This window comes from Staurois parvus, unplaced genomic scaffold (genome assembly GCF_062004578.1).
Source record: "Staurois parvus isolate SC_StPar_1 unplaced genomic scaffold, SC_StPar_1.0 ptg000682l, whole genome shotgun sequence".
Taxonomy (NCBI): domain Eukaryota; kingdom Metazoa; phylum Chordata; class Amphibia; order Anura; family Ranidae; genus Staurois; species Staurois parvus.
This window is the reverse complement of record NW_028318478.1, coordinates 799,361-816,862: the sequence shown is the minus strand read 5'-3', so window position 1 is coordinate 816,862 and position 17,502 is coordinate 799,361. Positions and strand designations below refer to the sequence as shown.

Sequence of the window (17,502 nt, the reverse complement as noted above, 5' to 3'; positions counted from 1 at the left end):
ACCATAAACAGTGAATCCTTCCAGTGCACAGCAGTGGCTATGAGTTCAGTGCAGCTGCTGATTTGAAAAAGACCTAATAGGTTTTTTTGAGCCCAGGGCCTATTCCATTGCCCCCTTGAGTATTTATATTTTGTGAATAACTTCAGGTTATTGTTAAATAAATACTCTTTAGATCTTCAGAAAATAAAACAACTCATATACTGTACATTTACTTTCCAGAATATCTCATTGATTTAAAAAAAAAATTTGATACAACTGAGGTTAATAATAGGAATTCAGTTCTTTCTGGTACTTTGACATAGGAAGTTTAGTTGGGTTACACTGTTATTTGCAGCAGGTATTGGCGTTCTGTGCATACCTTCCTTTACATTTCTGCTACATTTTGGGAAAGGATCTCTGTACATCAGGGAGCAATGAAGACATTTTTCAGATTCTCGGGTCTGGTGTGGGATTAACCTGTCAGATTATCTGACATATCTGCGTTATCTCCACAAAAGCACATGCAATTGCAAACCACAGCTGCTGAAAAATCTGAACAGGTTTACTTATCTTTGTACAGGCTAAATACAGAGTAAACATAAAACGTTTAGTATATTTTTTATGCAGATTTACATACTTGATCAATAACTATGATCACTGCATAGTCGTGTAATATAAGTAAACTTTAGTGATTGTTTTAACAAAAAATCAGTGTACTACATCCACATTATATATTATCTAGAAATCACTGCAACAAATGGAGGGGAAAGGTTGGGGATATTTCCCTTCCTCAAAGCAATTGTTTTTTTCATAAACCAAATATTTCAAATGATGTTTAGGGAGTTGTTAAAGTAAGATAATATAACCAGGCCCCCTGACTTCACTGTATCTCCCATCCCTCCCAAGGCTGGGGATGAGTCTAAGCTGGCTTTAGCTCACCCCTACTTTTTAGGGTTGTCACCTCATCCCTTTAAAACCGAACACTTATTAATTACACAGGTTCTGTGGCTGATTAATGTGGTAATTAAACTCACCTAGTGTCTTATCTGCATTAAATTAGCCTCAGAACCTGTGTAATTAATATGTGTTTGGTTTGAAAGGGATGAGGTGGCACTCTTAGATTGTAAGCTCCAAGGAGCAGGGCCCACATATCCCTCTTGTATTGAACTGTATTATTGCTGTATTGTCTACAGTTATATTGTAAAGCGCTGAGCAAACTGTTGGCGCTATATAAATCCTGTATAATAATAACCCTGCTACTTCAGCCAGAAGCCTGTCTAGAGGTTGATGCAGCTCCTGTTTCAAACTTGTACGATTACAAAGGGAATTTAAATGACTGGACCATGTAAGGACACAATCATCAGATTGCCCTGTTCTACCAATCCACAGTGTACAGCTAATAAGTGAACTGATAAGTGAATTACATACTGATTATATATTGCTAAAACATAAATACATGCTTAAAGCAGAACTCTGGGCAAAAGCTTCTTTACATGTCCTTGTTGCTGATTTTTTGCATATGTCATCCATCTTCTGGTTCACTCAGTAGTTTTTCTGAAATAGCTATAATTCTCAAATCAAACCGTAAATTCTGTTTGGTTTCCTGTTTGGAGGACCAGTGACTGCTATGCCTCCTATTCCCCCAGCCACTGGTCTTGGCACATCCCTTCTGTAGTTCTTTCTCCAGGGAGCAGTGATGTAATTCAGCCCCACTTGCAGTGGTGGGCAGACCAAGACACACAGACACATTCGACATTTACAGGCCTAGTGCACCCAGCTACATTCACTATAATTCCCTGTGGTTGATGGGAACTGTACTTTCCTTTTAATGCAGAGATAGAAGAGGATATGCTGTTATCTTTTGAATTACAGAGATGAGGGCATGAAAATTCAATTAGATCTTTCTCCTGAATGGTAAGTATTTGTACATTTTTATGAGCTGTTTGGTGTTTTGTGTAGTGGGGTGTACTAATGAGTGATTTTGTTTGCCTATCCAGGAGATAAAGACTACACAAAAATATAACTATAAAAATTGCATTTTAGACTGGCACATCTTTCAGGTGTAGCTCTACCTTCAGAGGAGCCATTGGATTGTTTAGGTGCCTGTGCCCTGCACTAGTGATAACCCACCCTGGACCTGGAACACCCTGTGAACACTGACATACTTAAAAATGGGTCAATAAGCTTTAACAAAAATACCCTGAAAAAGGAAAATGTTAGGCAAACAAATTTAAAGTGGTTGTAAACCTATTGTAAACCTTAAACCAAAAAAGTGGATCTACTGTACTTACCTGCTCTAAACAAGGATACTGCACTGAGTGATCCCTTACCTCCTCTTCTGGGGTCCTGCTCTCCCTCTTCTCCAAGTACCCCATAGCAAGTTGGCTGCTATGGGGCCACTCTTGCGAGCATGCTTCTGAGCCAGTCTGTGTGCATCCGTAGACACACACAGCACAGAATGGCCATGCCCCCCACAGTCTCCTCACAGAATTTGATTGAGGTCAGAGCCTCCTGTGAATACAGGAAGAGGTGAGAAGAGCTGCTGCAGATGGGCACAGCACAGGATTGAGAAAGGACTCACAGTAAGTGTTTAAGGGGGTGGTTGAAATGTCATTCCCCCAAGGCAGAGAATGCTAAATTATTAGATGGCTGCATTAGTTTTCTTTTTTTTAGGTGTTCTTTTGAGACAAACCATTTGCCACTGACAGGGATGCTTATAAAGGTCCATGCACACTGGGCAGTTTAATAACTCTGGTAACGTTAACTGTGTAATCAGCTTTTATTTGTTTATGTAAAAACCTTTATCCCAAAAGACACAAACAGTTGCTACACTGAAAGGGGAAGTGTCTTCTGAGCAGTCTACAGATTCAGTGATCTTTCATAATTGTGGAGGTGTAGGCCACTACAAATGTGAATGCCCAAGCCCAAAAGAAGAACAGCATCCAGAAAGGTCACAAAGACTGGTGCCTGACTACTTCAGCCAGCCCCAGATGGCATACTGTACTGTGTCATATACACAAGCAGTAGAAATAACGCTTCTACATATGGTGATGATTAGAGTTCAGCTTTAAGATTGCATAAAGTGTTACTAAACCCAGGACCCTGCATTCACTAAATCTGGACTTTTACAGTACACAGAACATGGAAATGCAATTATTTTAGTAAATATAAACTGCTAAATACCTTTTCTCATCAGCAGCTAGAGCAGTCTTGTGACTTCTATCAGTGTCCAGCAGAGCACTGGTTAACGCTTGTAGGAGGAGTTTTCTTTCTGCTCTAGAAGGATACAGAACCCCTGACCTCTGTCTGGACAGTGCTAATTGGCCCTGTGCTGATCACATGCACTCTCCCAAGAAAAGAAAAGTTCTCTTGCAATACCCACCAAACTGAACATGTGCAGAGTGACTCCACCGATATGTCTTATCAGGAGATAAGAGGGGAACACTGGAAGAAGGGGAGGATCAGAGAAGTCAGAATCAGTGATTTTACATAATGCAGAGGATTAACCCCTTAGGTTCCACAGTGAGTATAACAAACATGCTTTACTGCATATACAGATTGATTTTACTGTTGTGGGTTTAGTAACACTTTAAGGTGGTTACAGCATAATGTTCTGTATTTAGCAGGAAAGAAAAGGATCCGTTGCTGTTCTATTCCAAAAAACAATATTTTTGACTTTTTTGCTATTAAACATGTTCAGTAAAAACATTTAAAAAATCAAATTTCATCATAAATTTAGGCCAAAATGTATTCTGCTACATGTCTTTGCTAAAAAACATCCCAATACGTGTAAATTAACTGGTTTACGTGAAAGTTTTAGCATTTACAAATGGCGGAATATATACTGGAATTTTTTTATTCTTACTAGTAATGGCAGCGATCAGCAACTTATTGCGGGACTGCGGCGGACATTCTGACACTGGTGGGAACTGACTTGGTGTCACTGACATCTCCAGTGACACCAATACAGTGATCAATGCTAATAAAAAGAACTGACACTGTACTAATGACACTGGGCACAAAGGGGTTAACATCTGGGGTGATCAAAGGGTTAACTGTGTACTGTGTGTGTGCTTTACACTGTAAGCACACTGCTTTGTAATACACGGCGATCGCCGGGTGCTGGCAGGGAATCACCGGCCAGAACCCGGTGATCAACAGGTGAGGCTGCCAATAGTGCCGTGGGTAGGGCACACGCGCAACTCGCATGTGTCCCCTACCCGGAAATGCAAAATCATGTATATATATGCCCCTTTCAATTAGTGATTCAATTACACAGAATCAGCAGCATGCATGTCATGAATGTTGGGTCTGTTGGATTTCTATTACTCTACTACACCTGCTAGTAAATTATTTGCCATGTAGAAATATCATTTCTACCAAAAACAGTGATTGATCAGGTTAGTGATGTCTGAATGCTATTATTTTGAACACAACTGTATACTCAGTTGGACATAGTATTATGTAAAAGAAAAAGACACGCTCTCCATAATGTAAACCTGATTAATGTGTGACATTAGCTTCTGCTGACATTTTTTTGGATTGCACTGATATGTGGTAGGCGTTCAAAAACAACTAACTGGATAAAACACAACCTATATTATGCATTTTATCATAGGTTAAACCTTTGGCATTTTGTTTTATTTTTTTATGTGCTTCCATTAAAATATTAGGCTCCATTACCATAGGCAATTTGTCCCATCAGTGTCAAATCCCAGCATTTTCAAGCACCCACTAGGCATTGGTGCAGTGTCTAACCAGGAATTCCTGCATTTGGGGCATACATCCCTGAACACAATGTATGGCCCTAAACATCAGTACGTTTGGGTACAGCATCCAGCCGCCCCGTATTCCAGCCAGACATTTTGACAGGCTCCTGGCAACGGGCTGGACATTGCATCTGTGCCTCTGGTGTTCAGAAAAACACTGGCGGGCCAGACTGCCCATGTGCATGTAGTCTATGGTTCCAGAAATGTCCCACCAAAAGAAGAGCTTGCACCTTTTTGTGAGTCTCAGTACAAGCATGTTGCATAGGTGGGATTGGGCTCCATAGACAATAATAGGATTCCTCCTCATTGTCTTGTGACAAACCACACAGGTGTGAGCAGGATTAGTGTTACCAAATAAGTGACTGAACCCCACTATACATTTCTGAATGTACCTACAAAATGGGGTCACCTTATGAGGGCTTGTTCACACCAACCAGCACGCTGGTGTATGTTGTGTGGGGTAGTGAAGGGTCATGTGATATGCTGTTACAACACATCACACTGTTTACCTCTTCCTTTTAATCCCTTCATGATTAAGGCCCAGTTCAAACCACAAAAACGCTCTTCAGATCCATTCTGGATGAGTTTCTGCATGTACGTTTTTACTGTATTTTTGATGCGTTCCTGTTGCTTTTTTATGCTTTTACGGATGCATTCAAGATGCTTTTTTTCCACACTGTACTGGGGTCTGGTGCATTTTTTTGTGTTCCAGTGCGTTATTTTATGCGTTTTACCATGTTCCAGTACAGTCCAGTGCAGGAAAAATACAGCATGTTCTAATTTTTTTCTGGAACTGACTGCACTTTACCATTGGATTCCATATAATCTACTTTCCATGCATTTTTGATGCAGAAAAAAACACACTGGACTACATGTGGTGTGAACTGGCCCTAAAGTCAAAACAAACCTTAATGCCTGAACACAGTTTTGCAACTTTGCCATGTTGTTAGGAAAACTGTACATATCATTGCAACTACTTTGTGTAGCCAGGTGGATTGTACCATGTTTTTTCAGGACAGAGTGGGCTTTTATTTTGTTGTAAATGGTAAAGGATATCCCCTGATTTTGTTTTATTATGAAAGGAAAACTAGCACAAAATAGTAAAAACTTTTTTTTTAATTTTGCTGTTTATTTTTATGCTATTTTCATGACCTAAAAAAACAAAACAAATGTTTGTACTTACAATCACAATAATACCACATATGCATGCATTATTTGTTTTTTGTACCTGCAGTATTGCCCAGAAACTATACTTTTTGTGCTGCCTAAACACACTGACACCAACACTCGCACCACCTCAATACTAGACACTTTTACTTCTCATCCAGGCCAATTTTCAGATCTCAGCACTATTGTACTCTTAATGACAATTACTCAGGCATGCAACACTGTACCCAAATTAATTTGTTTCATTGTTTGGGACAGATAAAGCTTTCTTTTGTTGGTATTTAAAGCAGAATTCCGCCCAATTTTTTTTAGCCTGTGCAGTGGGGCTGTGCCGACACTGCATAGGTTAACGGTTCGTTTTGTTCTAGGGGAGAGGGCAGTGAAGATATATTCACCTGACCCATCGATCCTCCCTGCACAAGACTAGTCCCTTCAGCTCCTGCTCCCCCTCACCATGGTCCAGCGATCTTGTAAATGGACAGTTTTTGACGCTCCCCCTCACCCCTAGAAAAAACAAGCAGCTGATCCATGCAATGCGGGCACAGCCCCACTGCATTGTACAACAAACATGTGACTGGAGTTCTGCATTAATCACCACTGGGGTTTTTTTGTTTTTTGTTTACTATAGAAATGAATAAAAATACCCCAAATTTTGAAAAGATTCCCACTTTTGTCTTAGTTTCTATTATAACATTTTTCAATTTAATTTAGACCAACATGTATTCTGCTACAAACTATGGTATATACAGTGTATTTGAAAATTGATCAGTCCTAAGGTACTGACTGCCTACCTCATTTAATGAGGCCCTAAAATGCCAGGACAGTACAAATAACCTCCTAATGACCCCTTTTTGGAAAGTAGGCAGTCCAAAGTATTTGGTAAGAGGCATGGTGAGTTTTCTGAAGTTTTTTGTCACACTTTCTCGAAAAAGGAAGAAACTAAATAACATTTTTCTTCACAAAATTGTCATTTCAGCAAGTTATGTCTTACACACGGCGTAGGCATACTTATAATGACACCCCAAAGCACATTCTGATATGCCTCCCGAGTATGGCGATACCATGTGCGAGACTTTTTCACAGTCTAGAACAGGGGCGGACTGACCGTTTGGAAACTCGGGCACTGCCCGAGGGCCCGGGGTCATTAGGGGGCCCCATAAGATGCCCCTGGTACCTTTTTCATAGGCTTTTTTGAGTTTGGGCAAGGTCACAGGGGCACCATGATCCCCTATTGCCCGGGGACCCCATGAGTTGTCAGTCCGCCCCTGGTCTAGATGCATAGAGGAGCCCAAAATCTTTGGTTTTCAAAGAGCATAAATGGTGCATAAATTACGCATCTAATTTCTTAACTACCTATCACATTTTCGGAGACCCTGGAGCACCAGGACATTGGAAACATCTACAAAATGACCCATTTTGGAAAGCAAACACTTCAAGGTAATTTTCAAAAGGGCATAATGAGTCTTTTGAAAATACCATTTTTTGCAACAAGTTTTTGGAAAATGCAGGAAATAAGATGGAAATGTTTATTTTAACACAAAGTTGTCCAGTTATAAGATATTTCTAAGGCACATTATAGGCATACTTAGAATTACACCCCAAAACACATTCTGCTACTTCTCCCTAGCATGGGAGACTTTTTCACAGCCTAACATTACAGAGGGGCCCAAAATCCAAAGAGCACCTTAAGGCCGTCTAGGAGGATAAATTATGCATTTCATTTCCTCTCTACCTATACATTTTGTGGAGGCCCTGGAGTACCAGAACAGTAGAAAATCCCATTGGATTACCACATTTTGGGAAGCAAACACCCTAAGGTATTTTCTAAGAGGCACGGTGAGTCTTTTGAAGACTTCGTTTTTTGCCACAAGTTTCTGGAACATGTAGAAAGAAAATGAAAATTAATTTTGTTACACAATGTTGTCAATTCAACTATTTCAGTACTGAGCACTTTCAGCCCCCTCCTGCCCAGGCCAATCTTAGGCTTTTTTACACAAATAGAGTTTTCTTTTGGTGGTGTTTAGGCACTACTGATTTTTCATTTTTTGCTAAATAAACAAAAAAGACCGAAATTGTTTAATAAAAATGCATTTTTTTTAATTTTGCAATTAAATAATCTTTTTTCATAAATTTAGGACAAAATGTATTCTGCTACATTTTCACATTTTGGTGAATATAACCCAAATCATTGTAGATTATTTAGTCTGTAGTAAAGTTATAGAGTCCACAAACTCTGAAAATTGATCGATCCTTATGTACTGATGGCCTAATCTAGTTTCTTAATAATTGTGTTATATCATTTTGCAAATAAATTTAGACCAAAGTGTATTCTGCAACAAATTGTGGTATATACAGTTAGGTCCATATATATTTTGACAAATGCACAATTTTCATACTTTTGGCTCTGTATGCGACCAGAATAAATTAAAACGGAATAATCCAAATGAATTTGAAGTACAGACTTTCAGCTTTAATTCAAGGGGTTGAACACAAATATCAAGTACAAATTTTAGAAACTGCAACCATTTTATATACAGTCCCTCCATTTTCAGGGTCTCAAAAGTAATTGGACAAATGAATATAATCATAAATAAAATGTTCATTTTTAATATTTTGTTGAGAATCCTTTACTGGCAATAACTGCCTGAAGTCTGGAACTCATGAACATTACCAAAGACTGGGTTTCCTCCTTTCTGGTGTTTTGCCAGGCTGTAATTGCAGCTGTCTTCAGTTGTTCTTTGTTTGTGGGACTTTCTGCCTTTAGTTTTGCCTTCAGCAAGTGAAATGCATGCTCAATTGGGTTGAGATCAGGTGACTGACTCATTGCAGAATATTCCACTTCCTTTCCTTCAAAAGCTCCTGGTTTGCTTTAGCAGTGTGTTTTGGATCATTGTCCATCTGTACTGTGAAGCGCAGTCCAATCAACTTTGCTGCATTTGGCTGAATCTGGGCTGACAGTATATCTCTATACACTACAGAATTCAGCCGGCTGTTTCTTTCTTCTGTCACATCATCAATAAACACCTATGACCCAGTGCCACTGGAAGCCATGCATGCCCATGCCATCACACTGCCTCCACCATGTTTTACAGATGACATTGTGTGCTTTAGATCATTAGCTGTTCCAAGCCTTCTCCATAATTTTTTCTTCCCGTCATTCTGGTACAGATTAATCTTAGTTGCATCCATCCAAAAAATACTTTTCCAGAACTGGTCTGGCTTTTTAGATGTTTTTTGGCAAAGTCTAATCTGGCTTTTCAATTCTTCAGTCTTTTGAATGGTTTGCACCTTGTGCTGAACCCTCTGTACTTGCTCTCATGAAGTCTTCTCTTGATTGTAGACTCAATGATATGCCCACCTCCTGGAGAATATCCTTCACTTGTCTGGATGTTGTGAATGGGTTTTTCTTTACCATAGAGAGGATCCTGTGATCATCCACCACTGATGTCTCCCGCGGACGTCCATGCCTTTTTATGTTGCTGAGCTCACCAGTGCCTTCTTCTTTCCTCAGAATGTACCAAACTGTTGATTTGGCCACTCCTAATGTTGCTGCTATCTCTCTGATGGAGTTGTTTCATTTTTAAGGCCTGTTTCACGTGCATGGACAGATACTTTGAATGCTTGATGTAGGTTCACAGCAATAGATTCCAAATGCAAATACCACACTTAGAATCAACTCCAGACCTGTTACCTGCTTATTTGATGAAGAAATAACGAAAGAGTAGCCCACACCTGGCCATGAAACAGCTTTTGATTCAATTGTCCAATTACTTTTGGTCCCTTGAAAAAGGGGAAATGGCTACTCTTAAGAGTTGTAATTACGAAACCCTTCCTCCAATTTGGATGTACATACCCTAAAATTAAACCTGAGGGTGTGCACTTTCAGCCCATATCCAATATATCGGGTGTCGGCAACCCGCGGCTCCAGAGCCGCATGCGGCTCTTTTTCACCTTGGCTGCGGCTCCGGAGCACACTGCTCACCAGGTGACAGGCAATAGGGCAGCAATGGGCAAACTACGGCCCGGCGGACCTTTTAATCCGGCCCGCGGAGCTAGGCTCCTCTCACAGTCCGCCCTGAAGACCGGTGTAGCATGAAAATCTGTCTCCTATGAGGATCTGTCCCCCTCGACGTATCTGCACACGGCGAGAGGAACGCGCGGAGCAAAGGTAAGTGAATTGACACAGGGGGACTTAATATGGGGGATGAATTAATATGGGGGTTGAATTACTATATGGGGGATGAATTACTATGGGGGATGAATTACTATGGGGGATGAATTACTATATGGGGGATGAATTACTATGGGGGATGAATTACTATATGGGGGATGAATTACTATATGGGGGATGAATTACTATGGGGGATGAATTACTATATGGGGGATGAATTACTATATGGGGGATGAATTACTATGGGGGATGAATTACTATATGGGGGATGAATTACTATATGGGGGATGTATTTTCAGTTTTAAAAATGTGGCTCTCAAAATAAATTTCAATCGTGGTTTTGGCGAGATTTGGCTCAGTTGAAAAAAAAAAGGTTGCCCACCACTGCAATATATAACTATAGCTTGAATATGTTTTGGTAAATACCTGAAAAAAACTAAAATTGTGTCCAAATATATATGGACCCAACTGTACAGTTGAAAACTGATTAGTCCTGAGGTACTGACTGCCTATCTCATTTAATGAGGCTGAGAAAATGCTAGGACAGTACAAATATCCCCCAAATGACAGTCCATGATATTTAGTGAGAGGTGTGGTAAGTTTTTGAAGTTGTAATTTTATTTAATTTTTTTGGAACATGAAGACATTTCTAAAAATTGTTTTTCCCCCTTTTTTTAACATACAATCACCAGTGCAGTATACTGTAACTGGTGTGGCAGTGATCAGGGACACTGACTGGTGACAGTATGCAAACTAAACATTTTTTACATTTGTTTAAATATTTTTTTTTACATACTGTGACCAGAGCAATACATTGTTACTATAGTAACACTGCACTACTCTGGGGAAGTGATCAGGATTTTTTTTTACACACTATGATTGCTTATACGAGTAATAGGCTGTGATTGGCCCTGTCTGTATCATGTGATCACTGTGACAAATCACAGAGATCAAGACAATAGAACACAATGGGTGGCATGAATGAACGCCATCTATTGTGTACAATTGTCATGTGATCTGCTGTGATTGGTCAGCGGGTGGTACACTGACCGATCTGCTGGGTCTGAGATTAAAAATCCCATTTCAGTCTGTGCAGATGACACCAAGCTGTGCAGTGGAATAATGTCCTTACAGGATGTCTCCAATTTACAAGCCGACCTCAATGCACTGTTTAATTGGGCAACTATGTGGCAAATGAGGTTTAATGTTGAGAAATGTAAGGTTCTGCACTTGGGGGCTAAGAATATGCATGTATCATACATACTGGGGGTGGGGGGGGGGGGTACAACTGGGGGAATCAATGGTGGAGAGGGATCTGGGGGTTCTGGTAGATCACAAGCTTAATAATGGCATGCAATGCCAAGCTGCGGTTTCTAAAGCGAGCAAAATCCTCTCTTGTATTAAAAGAGGTATAGACTCCAGAGAGAGATATCATATTACCCCGGTACAAATCATTAGTAACACCTCATCTGGAATATACAGTTCAGTTTTGGCACCAATTCACAAAAAGAACATTGGGGAACTGGAGAAAGTACAGAGAAGGGCAACCAAACTAATAAGAGGCATGGAGGAGATCAGCTATGAGGAAAGATTAGAGGAACTGAATTTATTCTCTCTTGAGAAGAGGAGATTAATGGGGGATATGATCAACATGTATAAATACATCAGTGGTTCATATAGTGAACTCGGTGTAGAGTTATTCACCTTGAAGTCATCACAGAGGACAAGGGGGCACTCTTTACGTCTGGAGGAAAAGAAATTTAATCTCCAAATACGGAAAGGTTTCTTTTACAGTAAGAGCTGTGAACATGTGGAATAGTCTCCCTCAAGAGTTGGTTCTGGCCAGCTCAGTGGATGGCTTTAAAAAAGGCCTGGATTCTTTCCTAGATACACAGAATATAACTGGATGCCAACATTTATAGGTAAAGTTGATCCAGGGAATATCCGATTGCTTCTCGGGGGATCAGGAAGACATTTTTTCCCCTGCAGGAGCAGATTGGATCATGCTTTGCTGGGTTTTTTGCCTTCCTCTGAAACAACTGTGGGTGTAGGATAATAACTTTTTTTTTTTTTAATGGTTGAACTGGATGGACTTTTGTCTTTTTTCAGGCATACTATGTAACTGTTGCTTGTCGCACTGGACTGGTGTCGTGGCAATCAGGAACAATGATTCTAGCTACACTGGTCTGGTGACACTGTGGTGGTCATCGAAGGACTGTGACTGGCTGCACTATTAGGGATTGTTCGCATGTGAGGTGAGGTGGTGGGGGGGTGAGGGGTTAACACCTTATGGTTAAGCCGAAGTTTTGCCTCCCCTCAACCTTTATCCCCTTTAGCTGCAGAGGCAGGGTTGTACACATTCCGTGGCTGTGATGCTTTGTTTCACAGCTGTATCAGGACTTATACCCTCTATACTCAGCAACTGTGAGCCATTTAAGTGAATGGGGTTGCTTGTGTGGAGTCCGAGGAGTTAAAGCAGGTGGTAAGGAGGTGATAAAATGCCTCCTCACTGCCTGTCAAGTGCTTTCTGAAGAGTGACGTGAACATAAACGGCTCTTCAGAGAGCATCGCACATGTGATGTGTCTTTATGGTGACACGGACGGTGATCAGAGACATTGTGACTGCTGTGACGGTGATCACGGACCCTGGAACTGGTGCGGCAGTGGCCAAGGAGACTGACTGGTGTCAGTATGTAAAAAAATTATATATTTTGTTTACAATTGTAATTTTTTTTTACATACTGTCACCAGAGTAGTGCAGTGTTACCCTAGTGACACTATACTCTTATGGGGTGATCTGGATTTTTTTTGTAACAGAAATTGTCACGAATGGCTTTCATTCATGGCTCTTGCTTACTATTGTGATGCTGTGATTGGCCACACCTATTACATGGTACAGGGTTGCTGTAATTGGCCCCGTACACCATGTGATCACTGACCATTCACAAGATCACAATAGTAAGCAAACTGTTATGAATGAAAGCCTTTCATGACAGTTGTTTGCTTGTAAACATGTAATTGCTGCGATTGGTCACAGCAATCACATGATACCTGGGCCACTCACAGCAGCCCATTACCAATCTGGCAGTTTTGCTGTATCTACCAGAGCATATCGCACCGCTGCATGAGCAAGTAAACTTCATATAGTGTCCACCCAGGATAAAGAAGCGCCTGCCTGGCCGTCATTTTATAGTAGGTTGGCCAGGAAGTGGTTAAAAACATAAAACCTTTTTTTTCCTACCTAAAACACACTGAACCTTAGCTAAATTTACATGTGCGCCAAGTACAGGCATTTCATCCCATCTAAAGCCTCAACACCTGTCAATAGTCTGTACCAATTATGGCAGCATGTTGAGCTGATGCAATCCCTACTGGAGGAGGAAAGGGCTGCAATCCCTACTGGAAGTGGACGGGGCTGCGATCCCTACTGGAAGCGGGCGGGGCTGCGATCCCTACTGGAAGCGGGCGGGGCTGCGATCCCTACTGGAAGCGGGCGGGGCTGCGATCCCTACTGGAAGCGGGCGGGGCTGCGATCCCTACTGGAAGCGGGCGGGGCTGCGATCCCTACTGGAAGCGGGCGGGGCTGAGATCCCTACTGGAAGCGGGCGGGGCTGAGATCCCTACTGGAAGTGGGCGGGGCTGTGATTTCTAGGCAAGGGAGGAGAAGGTTGGGATATATATGTCAGGAGGTCTGTCCTGTGAGAAGCTCAGTGCTGGGATTCCTATGTGTGGAGATCTGTCTGATGATCTGTCAATGTCAGGCTCTCTTTGACAGTCCATTGTAGTCCCCCTGTCAGTGTCGGGCTCTCCATGTCAGTCCATTGTAGTCCCCCTGTCAGCGTCGGGCTCTCCATGTCAGTCCATTGTAGTCCCCCTGTCAGTGTCGGGCCCTCGATGTCAGTCCATTGTAGTCACCCTGTCAGCGTCGGGCTCTCCATGTCAGTCCATTGTAGTCCCCCTGTCAGTGTCGGGCCCTCGATGTCGGTCCATTGTAGTCCCCGTCCGTGTCGGGCTCTCCATGTCAGTCCATTGTAGTCCCCCTGTCAGTGTCCGGCCCTCCATGTCAGTGCGGGTCTCGACCAGGGCCGTGTGATTCTCTCAGTCTGAGTTGCTCGGAGTTGAAGTTTGGGAAGTTTGTTGTATTTGTACTGAGAACGTTGGATCAGCTGGTCGGCGGAGGACGCGCTGTGATTGGCTGATTATTCTCCCGGGGAGGAGGACACCAGCTGATCCATCACAGGACTCGGCACCGCCCCTCCTCCTCCTCCCGAAGTTTAATTGATGACCCCCCTCCCTCCCCTCCAATGAAGAGTTGCCCTCAGTGGGTCCGGTCGGTATAAAGCTTCGTCTTCCCGCCCTCCTCTTTTGCACTCTCCCCCCTCAGCACTCACAGACCCCGCTCCACTCACCACACCGACCGCACTGCTCACCTCTCCATCCCGCACCAGACTTGCAGCACCGGGGACAAGGAGACACTTTCTGGCCCGGCAGAGGAGCCCAACACCCGCCACCGTGGACTCTGCCGAGGACTCCGCTGTCGGTTTATACACCATGACTACCCTGAAGACGGACAGCGAGCATAACAATAACCTGGAAGAAGAGGTGAGTGTCAGCTCCTCAGCCCAGAGCCCTCCCTTCACCCGGACATGGCCAGAGGACCAGTGCTGGAGGAGTCCCACCCTGTCCTGGGCTCCATGGGGGTCAGCTGCCTCCATCTTACATTTATAGTCTGGACACATGGGGGGGGGATACTTTGCAATACATGATTCAACTGTTCACTTGTTCAGAAAAGTGCTGATTTCTATAAGTCAGTGTTCTGTTCCCCCAGTAAGTGTCTTGGTGTAATATGGGGGGTGGTAGTAGAATAGCGGAGCGCTGCCCATATCTTACCACACCTTTCCTCACTGATCGCTCCCACTACAAATTCTACATCATGGTTGTCGCCATGTGCAGCCTTTGCCTGACTTCAGTGGAGGAAGAAAGTACTTCATTGGTTTGTTGTGCACTACAGTAAGTTCATAGGAAAATTGCATATCCTTTTAAATCTCTATGGTGATCTGTACAATTGTATCTCATGGGATCCTATATTACTGATTGTACAGGCTTTAGCTTTAACACTCTTATTTCAGGTACTTCTATAGTGATGATGAATTATGCAGATATCTATCTATCTCATTCACATCAGTCCCTAACCCTCAAGGGGTGTACAATCTAAGGTCCCTAACTCACATTCATACATACATACTAGGGTCAATTTAGACAGGATCCAATTAACCTACCAGCATGTCTTTGGGGTCTGGGAGGAAACCGGAGTACCTGGAGAAAACCCGCACAGGGAGCATGCAAACTCCAGGCAGGTGGTGCTGTGGTTGGGATAAGAACCAATGACCCTATCACTGCCTGGCATGTGAGGACAAGTGTACAAAAGAGATTCAATTATTATGCAATCTGGTGATCCTACACTTCAAAGTAGTTAGTAGATCTAATGAGCACTGTCCAATCAGCTTGTGTAGGATTTTGCTGTTTTAATGGTGGTTGTGCACTATAGTCTGTACAACCCTCAAGTCTAGTTTGTGTGGGGTTTTGTCTGCTTTGGCAACAGTGCATTGGTTTCCAGTGTATTTAAAAATTAATGGCACCCCAAACATTTGGCGTAAGTTCAGAAACTCATGTAATTTACACACATACCCTCAATTGTGAGCCTAGCTTTAAGCTGCCCATCATTATGCAATGTTCTTCCCTTCTTCCACAGGCAGAAAATTGTTTAACTTCCCACATCAACAGTTGGGGGAACTCCCCTGCTATTGGGGATTCCTGTCAAGTCAGTGATGGGGAATCCCTCCTGCAGTGCTATTATCTGCTGGAGGGGAATGCTCCTGGCTGGCAGATAACACAATGGTCACTGCTGATGGCTGTAGCCACCAGCAGTGATCACATGAGAAATAAAATCCAGTAGGCTGGTTGTTTGAAGTTGATTGCTTGATAAACTTCAGTACAACAAGCCTGCTCATAGATGGATCGAATTGTGGTTGGTCCCTGCTGAACTGGTTCAGATTTGATCCATCTATGGTCAGCATCGGATCTACCCACAACTATGTAGTGCAAGGGCCTGTACAACCTGAATACAGTCTAGGTGTTGCCTTCTGTTTCCCATTGGTAAATCTAAAGGTAATTGTACAAAGTTAAGTTTACCGGAACTATTTTAATATATCCCTATCTAATCTAGCTAGGCAGGCCTTTCCACTTAGTTGTGGATCTAAAGGAGATTGTAATGTGTATGTTGAGCTTTGGGGTCCCCATACATGTTTTGTATAACAATCTTAAGGTTTACCAAAACTATGCAATGAGGATTTACCTGAAGGGTCCAATCAATCAGACTTGTAAACTATGAATTGGTAAATATCTGGTTGATCTAAAATACTTGTACAATCTGACTGTTGAGCATTTGATCTGCCAGCCACTTTGTAGTAGAAAGGTCTCTGGTTACCAATTGACTGGGTCCTCATAGCTGATTAATCTAAAGCTGATTGTATGGTCAGGTTGAACAATTGTATGATGACCCTAATGCCCCATACACACTATAAGAATCATACGAGGTCCGATAATCGGATCGTTAGTACACAGCTTTTGAGAGCTGATCACGACAATATGCGAAGGGACAAGCGCAAAAATTTCTCGTATGATACCAGATCATACGATTTTGTTTAATCAGTACAGTAGTTGTCTGAAAATACAATACAAATACAACACATGACATCACTTTCAAAATTCTTTCTTTTCTTTCATAGGAGAATTTTCGTATCTTTAGTAACCATTTCACTTTCGATGTGAGACTAGCAGATGAAGAAAAATGGCCAATCGTTCGTCGGGTATTCTCATCGTGTGTACGGGGCATAAGGCTCCCATTAACACGAAGCTGTGTTTTCCAGGCGTCTTTAAAAATGTTTCTTTTGCAGATTTACAAATATAGAAGTTTTCCCATTTAGGTGCTTTTGCTGTGGCCAATAGAAATAGCTGCTGTTTGAGCTGAAACTCACTGTTCAGGCGTCTTTCATTCAAGTCTATGGGGATGAAACTCTCAGATCTGCCTGGAAAGTAACGCAAGTACTTTGCGTGACAGGCTTTTTGCTATAGGTGATGCAATGCTCATGTGAGTAAGGGCCACAGAAATTGTATTGTGCTTGCGTGCTCCTGAGCATTAGGCGTCAAGCTGAAAAACGCCCTAGTGTGAATGGAGCCTTAGTGATTGGGCACAGCAACATTCATTACTTGGGTAATAGTATATTGCTTGTTCTGCACAGGTTTCAAGATAGTTACTGTACATTTACCCCCCCGATCTGAAGTTTCTTCTTACTACTAGAATTGGAGTTGGCATGTAACTGTTTAATTAGTGTTTACACTGTTTTTGTATTGTAT

At 42.2% G+C, this 17,502-nt stretch overlaps 1 protein-coding gene across 2 annotated transcripts in view; it reads left to right on the top strand.

Moving 5' to 3' along the window:
* Positions 1 to 14,387: 14,387 nt before the first annotated feature.
* Positions 14,388 to 17,502, top strand: part of RBPMS2 (RNA binding protein, mRNA processing factor 2) — a 41,746-nt gene continuing 38,631 nt past the window's right edge. For both annotated transcript variants that reach the window (XM_089652365.1, XM_089652364.1), the window contains exon 1: positions 14,388 to 14,688. In XM_089652365.1, coding sequence (XP_089508491.1) covers positions 14,638 to 14,688 — 51 coding nt within the window. In that variant the 5' untranslated portion in view covers positions 14,388 to 14,637. The remainder of the gene's footprint in view (positions 14,689 to 17,502) is intronic.